Genomic DNA, 12496 nt, shown 5'->3' with positions numbered 1-12496 from the left:
GATCCTTTCTGTAAAAAGAGTTTCTCTCAAAAGGAGTAAGTGGGAGGAAAGTAGAACTCGAAGAAGTACTACCTCTTGAGCTGGAAAGTAGTGTAGCCCAGGAAAATGTTCCTGTGGTGCCTACACCAACTGGAGAGAAAATTAATGATGATGATCAAGGTACTTCGGATCAAGTTGCTACTGAACTTCGTAGGTCCACAAGGACACGTTCCACACCAGAGTGGTATGGCAACCCTATCCTGGAAATCATGTTGTTAGACAACGGTGAACCTTCGAACTATGAAGAAGCGATGGCGGGCCCAGATTCCAACAAATGGCTTGAAGCCATGCAATCCGAGATAGAATCCATGTATGAAAACAAAATATGGACTTTGACAGACTTGCCCGATGATTGGCGAGCGATAGAAAACAAATGGATCTTTAAGAAGAAGACGGACGCGGATGGTAATGTTACCGTCTATAAAGCTCGACTTGTCGCTAAGGGTTATCGGCAAGTTCAAGGGGTTGACTACGATGAGACTTTCTCTCCCGTAGCGAAGCTAAAGTCCGTCCGAATCATGTTAGCAATTACCGCATACTATGATTATGAGATATGGCAGATAGACGTCAAAACGGCATTCCTTAACGGCTATCTTAAGGAAGAACTGTATATGATGCAGCCGGAAGGTTTTGTCGATCCTAAAAATGCTAACAAGGTATGCAAGCTCCAGCGATCCATTTATGGGCTGGTGCAAGCATCTCGGAGTTGGAACATTCGCTTTGATGAGATGATCAAAGCGTTTGGGTTTATGCAGACTTATGGAGAAGCCTGCGTTTACAAGAAAGTGAGTGGGAGCTCTGTAGCATTTCTCATATTATATGTAGATGACATACTTCTGATGGGAAATGATATAGAACTTTTGGACAGCATTAAGGCCTACTTGAATAAGTGTTTTTCAATGAAGGACCTTGGAGAAGCTGCTTACATATTAGGCATCAAGATCTATAGGAATAGATCGAGACGCCTCATAGGTCTTTCACAAAGCACATACCTTGATAAGATTTTGAAGAAGTTCAAAATGGATCAGTCCAAGAAAGGGTTCTTGCCTGTATTGCAAGGTGTGAAATTGAGCTCGGCTCAATGCCCGACTACGGCAAAAGATAAAGAAGAGATGAGTGTCATCCCCTATGCCTTAGCCATAGGATCTATTATATATGCCATGCTGTGTACCAGACCTGATGTAAACCTTGCCGTAAGTTTGGTAGGAAGGTACCAAAGTAATCCCGGCAAGAAACACTGGACAGCGGTCAAGAATATTCTTAAGTACCTGAAAAGGACAAAGGACATGTTTCTCGTTTATGGAGGTGACGAAGAGCTCGTCGTAAAGGGTTACGTCGATGCTAGCTTCGACACAGATCTGGATGACTCTAAGTCACAAACCGGATACGTGTATATGTTGAATCGTGGAGCGGTAAGCTGGTGCAGTTGCAAGCAGAGCGTCGTGGCGGGATCTACATGTGAAGCGGAGTACATGGCAGCCTCGGAGGCAGCACATGAAGCAATATGGATGAAGGAGTTCATCACCGACCTAGGAGTCATACCCAATGCGTCGGGGCCAATCACTCTCTTCTGTGACAACACTGGAGCTATTGCCCTTGCCAAGGAGGCCAGGTTTCACAAGAAGACCAGACACATCAAGCGTCGTTTCAACTCCATCCGTGAAAATGTTCAAGATGGAGACATAGATATTTGCAAAGTACATACGGATCTGAATGTCACAGATCCGTTGACTAAACCTCTTCTGCGAGCAAAACATGATCAACACCAGAACTCTATGGGTGTTAGATTCATCACGATGTAACTCGATTATTGACTCTAGTGCAAGTGGGAGACTGTTGGAAATATGTCCTAGAGGCAATAATAAAAGGATTATTATTATATTTCCTTGTTCATGATAATTGTCTTTTATTCATGCTATAATTGTATTATCCAGAAATCGTAATACACGTGTGAATACTTAGACCACAACATGTCCCTAGTGAGCCTCTAGTTGACTAGCTCGTTGATCAACATATAGTCATGGTTTCCTAACTATGGACATTGGATGTCATTGATAACGGGATCACATCATTAGGAGAATGATGTGATGGACAAGACCCAATCCTAAGCATAGCACAAAGATCGTGTAGTTCGTTTGCTAGAGCTTTTCCAATGTCAAGTATCTTTTCCTTAGACCATGAGATCGTGTAACTCCCGGATACCATAGGAGTGCTTTGGGTGTACCAAACGTCACAACGTAACTGGGTGACTATAAAGGTGCACTACAGGTATCTCCGAAAGTGTCTGTTGGGTTGACACGGATCAAGACTGGGATTTGTCACTCCGTATGACGGAGAGGTATCACTGGGCCCACTTGGTAGTGCATCATCATAATGAGCTCAAAGTGACCAAGTTTCTGGTCACGGGATCATGCATTACGGTACGAGTAAAGTGACTTGCCGGTAACGAGATTGAACAAGGTATTGGGATACCGACAATCGAATCTCGGGCAAGTAACGTACCGATTGACAAAGGGAATTGTATACGGGGTTGCTTAAATCCTCGACGTCATGGTTCATCCGATGAGATTATCGAGGAGCTTGTGGGAGCCAACATGGGTATCCAGATCCCGCTGTTGGTTATTGACCGGAGAGCCATCTCGGTCATGTCTACATATCTCCCGAACCCGTAGGGTCTACACACTTAAGGTTCATTGACGCTAGGGTTGTATGAATATGAGTATGCAGCAAAACGAAAGTTGTTCGGAGTCCTGGATGAGATCTCGGACATCACGAGGAGTTCCGGAATGGTTCAGAGGTAAAGAATCATATATAGGAAGTGTTGTTTTGGCCATCGGGAGAGTTTCGGGGGTCACCGGTATTGTACGGGACCATCGGAAGGGTCCCGGGGGTCCACCGGGTGGGGCCACCTATCCCGGAGGGCCCCGTGGGCTGAAGTGGGGAGGGGACCAGCCCCTAGTGGGCTGGTGCGCCCCCCCCCCTTGGCCCCCCCTGCGCCTAGGGTTGGAAACCCTAGGGTGGGGGGCGCACCACTTGCCTTGGGGGGCACTCCACCCCCCTGGCCGCCGCCCCCCTTGGGAGATCTCATCTCCAGGGCCGGCGCCCCCCCTGGGGGCCTATATAAAGGAGGGGGGAGGGAGGGTAGCCGCACCCTGAAGTCTTGGCGCCTCCCTCTCCCCTGCTACACCTTTCCTCTCGCAGAAACTCGGCGAAGCTCTGCCGGAACCCTGCTGCATCCACCACCACGCCGTCGTGCTGCTGGATCTTCATCAACCTCTCATTCCCCCTTGCTGGATCAAGAAGGAGGAGACATCACGCTGACCGTACGTGTGTTGAACGCGGAGGTGCCGTCCGTTCGGCGCTAGGATCTCCGGTGATTTGGATCACGATGAGTACGACTCCCTCAACCCCGTTCTCTTAAACGCTTCCGCTCGCAATCTACAAAGGTATGTAGATGCACTACTATCACTCGTTGCTAGATGAACTCATAGATGGATCTTGATGAAACCGTAGAAATTTTTTTATTTTCTGTAACGTTCCCCAACATGAAAATATAAGATGTTTAGGGAGTGAATATTGCCTTTGGAGGCCGAGCTCCATGGAGCTCGGTTTTGAAAACTTCAAAATTCGTCAAATTTCATATTTTCTACATTTCAAAAAATTCTGAAAAAATACTGATATACAGGGAGGCATAACACATATGTGTGTAATTTTTTAGAGAAAATACATTGAAATGAAGGATGTGCAAAAAAGGATAAATCTGAGCCTTTTTAATACTATTCATCCTCCCACACAATGTATTTGCCTTTTTTGTGCAGGTCGCATTTCAACGTATTTCATCCTGAAATTTTACACACATACATATAACATCTTTGTTTACTTGCCCAAATTGTTCTAGATTTTTTTTGAAACTAAAAGGTTTGACTTTTGAATTTTCAAAAGTCAAGGCCTCCATGGAGGCCGAGAGCCAAATGTCCGTTCTCGTTTACGGAGGGAGTATATATGAGATGAAAGGATGCAAGAATTCATGTCAGCTAAGATCGCCCATGAGAAGCCAGAAGCTAAGAAAGAAGTCGCCATGCTTGACTTCTCCGTTAGACAAACTATGATGTTCCTGGAAACATTTTAATTTGATAAATTGTTTTCAATGCTGAAAAAAAAACTTAGCGGTCATGCAAAAAATAACTTAGCTGATTCGTGTGCCACTTGGCACGTTCAGATCCTCAACTAGCAAAGTAGGTACCTTATTCACGTCTTTTAACCGTGTAAAATTTTATGACTGGGTTTCTTATATGAAGTTTTATGACTGGGTTTCTTATATGAAGTGACGGCCGGCGGGTCGTCTGTGGAGCCGCCCTGCATCCTTTGGCTATTTTTTTTAAATAATACATTTTTTTTATTAATTTTCACAAATATTATGTCCAAAAAATTATTTTCAAAAATAATACACCGTCGGCCCACAGCAGGCCCACTGGCGTCCTATCAGCTTGCTGCTGGCCGAGTGGCCTGTCGGCCGCCAGCTCAAGTCCAGTGGGCCAACTGTGGGCCGATAGGGTCCAACTAATTGGTCTACTGTGGACCGACTGGTGCATGCATCCCATATTACAATTTTTTTTGCCCTGTACAATATTACAGATTTGTTTTTCAAAACTATGATGTTTTTTCGCGCAACCCTTTTTCCCCGCCATATGTTTGCCCGCCAACGCTTTCCCGCCATATGTTTCCGCCACCCGTTTCCCGCCATATGTTCCCGCCACGCGTTTCCCGCCATATGTTCCCGCCAACTTTGTCCCGCCACCGGTTTCCCGCCATATGTTCCCGCCAACTCTTTCCCGCCACCTATAAAACCCCCTTCAGACGGAGTTGGATAAGCATTCCAGTGTAGTGTAGTTGAGATGTCCCATTATCCTTTCGATCGTAGTTTTCACCCTGGGATGAGCAGGACTCTTTTGAGTCTAGCTATCGATTTCAGCATGGACAATAGGATAGTTTCATAGGACGAACTCACCGGTAGTGACACCATAATGAATGAGGCGGACCTGGAATCGGCGTCCATCCCCATCTGTCAGGTGCCCTAATGGGACGCGGAGGAATCTCAGACTCTCCCTGGTCATGCTGTGTATCCTGTGTGGGACCTAGTGGAAGAGTCGAAAACATGTTCATCCAGTGGGTGTGCTGCGAGATCGGAGACTGTATGTGATCCTTAGGATGATGATCACTCCGCCACGTATCATGTGATGCCGACATAGACGCATGATATCCATAGGCTCCTGCTCGACGGAACTTTAAGTCATGAAGTCTGATGCCGCCTGAACTAATATTAAAAACAATAAATATGAAGACACACACCTGCTGGCTGTGACGGCTGCTCTGGCTCAAACACAAAGCTCGACGAGGGACCGTGGTGCTGTGGCTGTGGAGAAAACACGAAGCTCGACGTGGGACCATAGTGCTGTGGGTGCTGCCACGATGAACTGCCAGGTTGTTCAGGAGGGGGTGGCCTGGTCGTCGGCTGATGTGCTAGATGTGGACGTGGTTGATGTCGGTGCATGGAGGGTTGCCACCTTGGCCTTCATGTGCAGTGACCTCCTTCACGACGGGAAGCACTAAAGCAATAGGATTGCATCCCCTTCGTTCACAACCTTGTAACCACCGCACCCAATCGGAGTCTCGCTCTATTGGCCTCAAATAAAAGTAAATTATTGTACTTGACTGTGTCCACAATGCATGAACACTGACGGTGTGTGTTTCAGTATCAAGACCTAAACTTGCCGCAATCCATTCTTTCAACTGACAGAGCATGTTTGAGGTGCGCTCATTGGCACCTCTATGTGAGTAAATTCACTCAGATCAGCTCCCATCTCAGTTGTTTAGACAGTACCAGGACCGTAGTAAAATCTGAAGTTCACTACATCAGACATCTCGGCTCACCTATTTTTTTTCACAACGAAATACAATTATTAAGCAACAACTTAAAATACCCGCACTAACAAATATTAGACATGTCTATATATTAGCTAGCTATATATTACAGAATATTAACGGAGCAACTAATACAATTCACACACCTACAAGTATTTTACGAATATTTGCCGGAGCAACTACAAATATTGACAGATTTTAATATTTGACTGGACTGCCTATATTACGGATTTTACCGAAGCAACTACAAATATTGACACTCCTAAATACTACACATCCACATATATTCCGGAATATTACCGGAGCAACTACACATTTTTACACAACTAATTAGTTGACATCTAAATAAAATGCTCACCGGAACCGGAACGGGAAAATAAAATGCTCACCACGACAGATTTTAATATTTGACTGGACTGCCTATATTACGGATTTTACCGGAGCAACTACAAATATTGACATTCCTAAATACTACACATCCATATATAGTCCGGAATATTACCGGAGCAACTGCACATTTTTACACAACTAATTAGTTGACATCTAAATAAAATGCTCACCTGAACCGGAACGGGGAAATAAAATGCTCACCACGACCACCTAAATATTTACGTTTACTACTGGACCAAATAACAATAATTGCACGCAATTTCATAAAATAAAATGTTTGTTGAAATATACCCTTGAAGCGTGCGCGCGAACGACGAACGGCGGCCTTCAATCACCGGAACCGGAGCCAAAAAATCCACCGAACTACCGGAGCTTCACCTCCACCACACTGCCCCAGCTTCTCCACCACCATCTCCACCTCCACCGCCGCCACAACCTCCACCAATAAGCTGAAAAAATGCTCCAACAAAATCCTCACCATGACCACCACAAGCTACCCCATCAGTAGATCGAGGTCTCTTTTGGCTCTCCTAAGTATGTAGAACCCATTCACGGTGCCAAATCCGCAAAAAATCGGGTGATTTTGGTGTATTAATTGGAGCTATTTCGTGTAAGAGAAAGGAGGAACGAAGAACAGAGAGATGAGCAGAGAGATGCGCGTGGTGGGGAAAGGAAAGGAGAAGGAGAAGGAGAAAAGAGGCAGCACTGCGGGGGCCCGCTCCCTATCGGCCAGCAGCTGGCCGATCGGTCGACAGCTGGCCAACTGGGGCGCCCGTGACCCAGCCCGCGCCGACAGCTTCCGGGGCGACGTGGCCCGGCCAATAGTCGGCCCACGCGTGGCCGATTGCACACCTGTCGGCCTGCAGTTGGCTGAGAAGGCCCTGTCGGCCCGCTGCTGGCTGACTAGGCTCAGTCGGCCAGCTGCTGGCCGATTGGATAATATTTTTGAAAAATATTATATTAGCGTAATATTTTTGTAAATTAATAAAAAATGTATTATTTTAAAAAAATTAGCCATCCTTTGATAGTACTCCAAAATGACCTATCCCTTCTCTCCTTTCGAGTCAGCTGCCGCGTAGGCCCGCTGTCAGCCACTGGATAGGGAGAAGGGGGTGTGCGGCCTTTTTTTTAAACACCCTCGAATTATATATTTTCACAAAAAAAAAACCTACGAGAGATGACATATTATTTTTTACCTATATGAGAAGTGGGTCCTGTCTATCAGGTAAGAATGAAAATTAAACAGAAAATGCGAAATGTGCGGGCGTGAGGTCTCAAACAGAGACCGTACCTAACGCAAGCAAGCGGGCTAGCCACACCGCCGTGCAATATGGATAACAGTTTTTTCTTTAAGGGAGAATAACAGTTTTTTTTTTCTAGGATCGAATACCAGCTTTTTTTTTCTATGTACTAACCGCGGGGCAAAGGGCTGCAGATAGTGCAGCCCATTTTGCACCTCTTTGTTTTTTAAATTTATTTGTAAATTATAATCTCAGTAATAGAAATAACATTTCAATATCTGTGTTTATAAATATTTTAACTGTAAATGAAATAATTTATTTTTAAATATTGTTCGCATATTATTTATAAATATTCATATATTTAAAAAATAATATGAATTGTAGAAAATGTCTATACATTTTATATGCTAAACATAGTTTCAAAATTTCAATTCAAAAAACTATTTTACTTATACAAACATTTTATAATTATATGCATGTTTGTATAGTTCAATGTTTGTATAATTAAAAATATTTATCATTTAAAATTAATTTGGTCATGTGAATAATCATTTTGTATAATTTAAATATAAGCTGCAAGTGTATAATATTTATGTATTCATCAAACATTTTCATTTAATAAACATGTAATTTCATTAATTGTCTGTACTAACTAAAAACAATATTTTTTTATATAATACACGGATGTATATTTGAATGTTTTGTTTACTCATAATCGTCTGTATATATAACATTTATATCACACAAACATTTGTACATAATGTTTATTAATTAAGTTTTACGAATAAATTTAGAAAATGAACATGGCAAAATGGGCCGCACTATCTACAATCCATTTAAGCTCCACATGTAGGTCAGATACATAAAATGTTATTATCAAGATTTATGAATGGAACGTGATCGGTGGAGTGGCTAGCCAGATACTCCCTTCGTCCGGAAATACTTGTCATCAAAATGGATAGAAGAGGATGTATCTAGATGTATTTTTGTTCTAGATACATATGTTTTTATCTATTTTGATGACAAGTATTTTCGAATGGAGGGAGTATCTTGCTAGGTGTAGGCCGTGGTTAGAGACGTAGCGGTCTTAGTTTCCGTTTAGTTTGCACTCTCTTCCTGGCAGGTGGGACTCACTGGTCATAGCAGTGGGAAAAAATGTCACCACGTCAACAAGTTTTTTTTTTTGAAAAAATATATTTCGAGGGCGTTTTCATAAAAATCAGGCTACATGCCCCTTCTCGCCGGTCCAGTGGCTGACAGCGAGCCCCACGCGCCTAGTCAGCGCTGATTCCGTATACAAACGAGATAAGCATTGTATTTGCACGTCCAAGTCACGTTTCTGCACCATTTTGATGTACACCACAACTTCTAGCACCAAAGTGTCGTTTCATTCAAGTTCTAGCACCGCTAGTGTAATTGACTCATTCTTAAACTTTAATTGTTTTGGAATGGAGGGAGTCTGTCACCCATTGCAAGGTATAATCATGGAGAACGAGTCAGTCTGGCAGGTTTTTTTTTTCCGAAACGGAGGCAAAAGAATTGCGTCATCGATTAATTAAGAAGAAGAGAATTGCCCGGTTAATTTACAGAAAACCGGGCTAAAACCAATACAATCAGACCATAATTGAACTACTCACCAATCATGAGACCCCATGAGTACATCTGCAACTCACCAAACCCTCCCAACATACTACAAACATAACTCGTGACGCTTGTACACCACGATTGAACCCAACAAGAACATCCCAACAAAAGATAGTGGACCACACCAAAACCACAATGACGACCCAACCCGTGAGGACGGCCAGTCGCGAGGATGAGCCGAGGGACCGAGAATCATCCACTAAGCAGCCGCGGGCACCTTACCTATGACGCCACTCTTCTTGCTTTTGCACCTTAGTGACTTCTCCTGCACTAAACCGGTCCGAGGGCAATCGCTCGCCTTCTTGCATTTGCCCTTGAATGTCGATCATGTCAGGAGGCAGGCAATTGCCCTTCCAGTTCCAGGACTAATAGCCTCCACACTAGCGAGCAAGTCACAAAGCTCTTTTGCAAAGAGAGCATTCGAAGTATCCGTCGGCGGGGGTGGAACGGGTGCCAAAATCACATGTGAGCGCCCAAGTGAGTTCACCTCACTCTGCTCACATGTCACAGTTGAATCATGTCCCTCACTCGTGGTTGCTTGCATGTCCACCATCGTTTGCTCCATTGATAGAGGCAAATCAGAGCTCGCACATACCACTTGAAGCTCGGGCATCACCTGCAGCACCAGAGGCACAACCACGACAATGGTCCCGCCCTCAGCGGTAGATAACACAGTGGGCAAGGCAGACGAAGGTGACGAGTTGTCCACAGCTCTAGGGGAGAAACAACCATAGAGCTCCGCAACACTGTTCTCCACTGAGCCACCAACATCGACCTCACTAGGAGGACCTGGCGTAGGAGCGGATTGCAACACAGCCGGGACAAGAGAGAGCTTTCCCAGAGCAGCCTCTGCTCGCTCCAGAAAGCTCCCAACGCGCACCAGGAGCTCCGCCTGCGCTGCTATAGTGGACCGGAGCAGTACATCTGATGGGGTTCCCGACTCAACGTGAGTGGAAACGACCGATGCCCAGGACCTGCGGTGAAGCACCTTGGAGGGGAGCTGGGATTTCATCGGACCCTCACAAGAAGCTAGAGCTGCGCAATGCTCATTGTCAAGGCGAGACCGTGGCGGCATGGCAAGGCATGCAAGAGAGCTGAATGGACGCCAAGCATTGCGACACCCACGCGCCCAGTGGCCATTCTCCAAACAGCGGGAGCACCTCAAGGGACTTGACTATGGAAAATTGAACATTTTTTTGTGGCTATTTATGTTTGTTATCATGGCAAGTTTAGTTTGTAAGCATCGCAAATCCGCTCTCAGTTTGTTTTTTGCCAGAAAATTGCCGTGCTTGCCAACTAAACTTGCCATCCTCTTGTCGGCCAAAGTTGCCATAAAAACACGTTCGATTTGTCATGATCAAATTCCAAATGTTCGGATTTTATCATTTCCGAATCAAAAAGAAAAGAAGAGAACTTCCCACGAGTTCAATTTTCAAAACATGTTTTGCTGTAGAATGACCTCCTTTTTCTCCAAAGCTAAAGGAGCTTCCTTTTCTTCCTGGCAAAGTGAAAAAATATTACAAAGGCAAAGAGAAATGACAAACTATTGATGGGCAGCGATGCCAACTTTGCTTAGCTGATTTTCTTTCCACAATGTCCCATGCTCGCGGAGTTGTAATGGAAAACACAAAGCCAATCATTCATGAGCAGAGGTGCAACAACACCCTATTAGTTTGAAATACCCCTGCATTTTACTGGCGCCTCTCACTACAGGCTCGCTGCTCATCGCCAGAGAAGTAGACCATGTTGCGAGCAGCCGCCTCCCGCCTGCTCATTCCCCGACGGCTGTTGTCTCCGGCAGCCGCCACGGCAACGCCTACTGTGTGGAACCTCCGCCATTTCTCACTCTCGACGCTGCAGCCGCGCCCGGCGGAGGCGGACATCTTCACGCCGTCGGAAGCTCAGCGAATGGTGCGGCTTGTTGGACTCGAGGTGCTCAAGAGGCGTCTGCGGAACAGGGAGGATGAGGTGGTAACATATCAGGAGTTCCTGGACGCGTGCGTTGAGGCCGGAGCGGCGCCGACTCACAGCCAGGCGGAGGCGCTCGCGGGAGCGATGGACCACTCGGGCACCATTGTGCTCTTCCGGGGAAAGGTCTACCTCCATCCTGAGAAGGTGACATCTAAAGCATTTTTCACATTCTTGTTCTTCGGTTTAATTAGCACCTGAACCTCAACTAGGTTTCTCAAACTTTTCTCTGTTTCTTATGAAATTTCATATTTTCTGAAGTTGTCATTTTTGTCATGCGCTAACTGAGGATGCGAACCTGCCGCCACATTATCCCAAAACATCTTCAAGATGTCAAACTAGACTCTTTGACATTTGAGAGACAACAATATAAGACGTTTTTCATGCCCTATGCAAAACCAAAAAACTAGACTTTTTGACATTTGAAAGACAACAATATAAGACGTTTTTCATGCCCTATGCAAAACCAAAAAACTAGACTTTTTGACATTTGAGAAACAACAATATAAGACGTTTTTCATGCCCTATGCAAAACCAAAAAACGTCTTGCATTTTTGTACATTAACAAAGAGTTGTCAACTGGGATGACGAGTAAACGGTATCAAAGTTTGATGGTGTATTCTAGCCGGTTTTGGAACCAGGGCATAATTTCAAGGTCGAAATGTGCACTTCTCTCACACAAATAGTACAAACTGAAAGAATTCAACATAGACTTTCACAGCCTTTCATGTCTGTTGGTAGTGGATGTGATTTGTGTCATACTTCGTACATTTCACTGCCCATCGCCGGTTTTACAATTTTCAGCTAATACATTTATATTTGTTATTGGCCATCATTAGATAGTAGACCTGGTTAGAAGCGCCGTGCCGCCTGTGCTCGAGATAGAGAATGATGCGAGAAGGGAAGAGTTTGAGCTACTGAAGAAAAAGAAAGGAGAGATCGACCGGCAGGCGTGCAAGCAAGTGAGGCGAATCCTCTGGTCTGGCTTCTGGTTCGTGCAAGCCACGGTCGGCCTCTGCTTCCGCTTCACATTCTGGGAGTTCACGTGGGACGTTGTAGCGCCGATCACCTTCTTCGTGGCTGGCGTCCACCTGCTTTCCGGCTACGCCTATTTCCTCATCACCTCGCGCAACCTGTCGTATCGAACCTACATGGAGAGGCTGTTTAAATTAAGGAGGAGAAGGCTTTGCACGAAGTATGGTTTTGACATGGAGAAGTACCTGGAGATGGAGAGGCACATGAGGTGTCCTCTGGGAGGTGATTATTCTCAAGGTAGTAAGCTTCATTCATAA

At 45.0% G+C, this 12496-nt stretch overlaps 1 protein-coding gene across 1 annotated transcript; it reads left to right on the top strand.

Moving 5' to 3' along the window:
- The first annotated feature begins 10979 nt into the window (after positions 1–10979).
- LOC119289586 (calcium uniporter protein 5, mitochondrial-like) lies at positions 10980–12496 on the top strand. Its single transcript, XM_037568883.1, has 2 exons — positions 10980–11351; positions 12044–12496. The coding sequence occupies exons 1-2, from the start codon at positions 10980–10982 to the stop codon at positions 12494–12496; spliced, it is 825 nt and encodes a 274-aa protein (XP_037424780.1).

This window comes from Triticum dicoccoides, chromosome 4A, assembly GCF_002162155.2.
Source record: "Triticum dicoccoides isolate Atlit2015 ecotype Zavitan chromosome 4A, WEW_v2.0, whole genome shotgun sequence".
NCBI classification, from domain to species: Eukaryota; Viridiplantae; Streptophyta; class Magnoliopsida; order Poales; family Poaceae; genus Triticum; species Triticum dicoccoides.
The sequence above is the reverse complement of the archived record's forward strand: the minus strand, read 5'-3'. Positions and strand labels throughout refer to the sequence as shown.

What these genes read in the sequence shown, in the direction of transcription:
- LOC119289586 (XM_037568883.1), top strand. Translation starts at nt 10,980, where the DNA reads ATGTTGCGAGCAGCCGCCTCCCGCCTGCTCATTCCCCGACGGCTGTTG. An exon ending in TCTACCTCCATCCTGAGAAG is followed by an intron (nt 11,352 to 12,043) that starts GTGACATCTAAA and finishes GGCCATCATTAG; the next exon opens with ATAGTAGACCTGGTTAGAAG.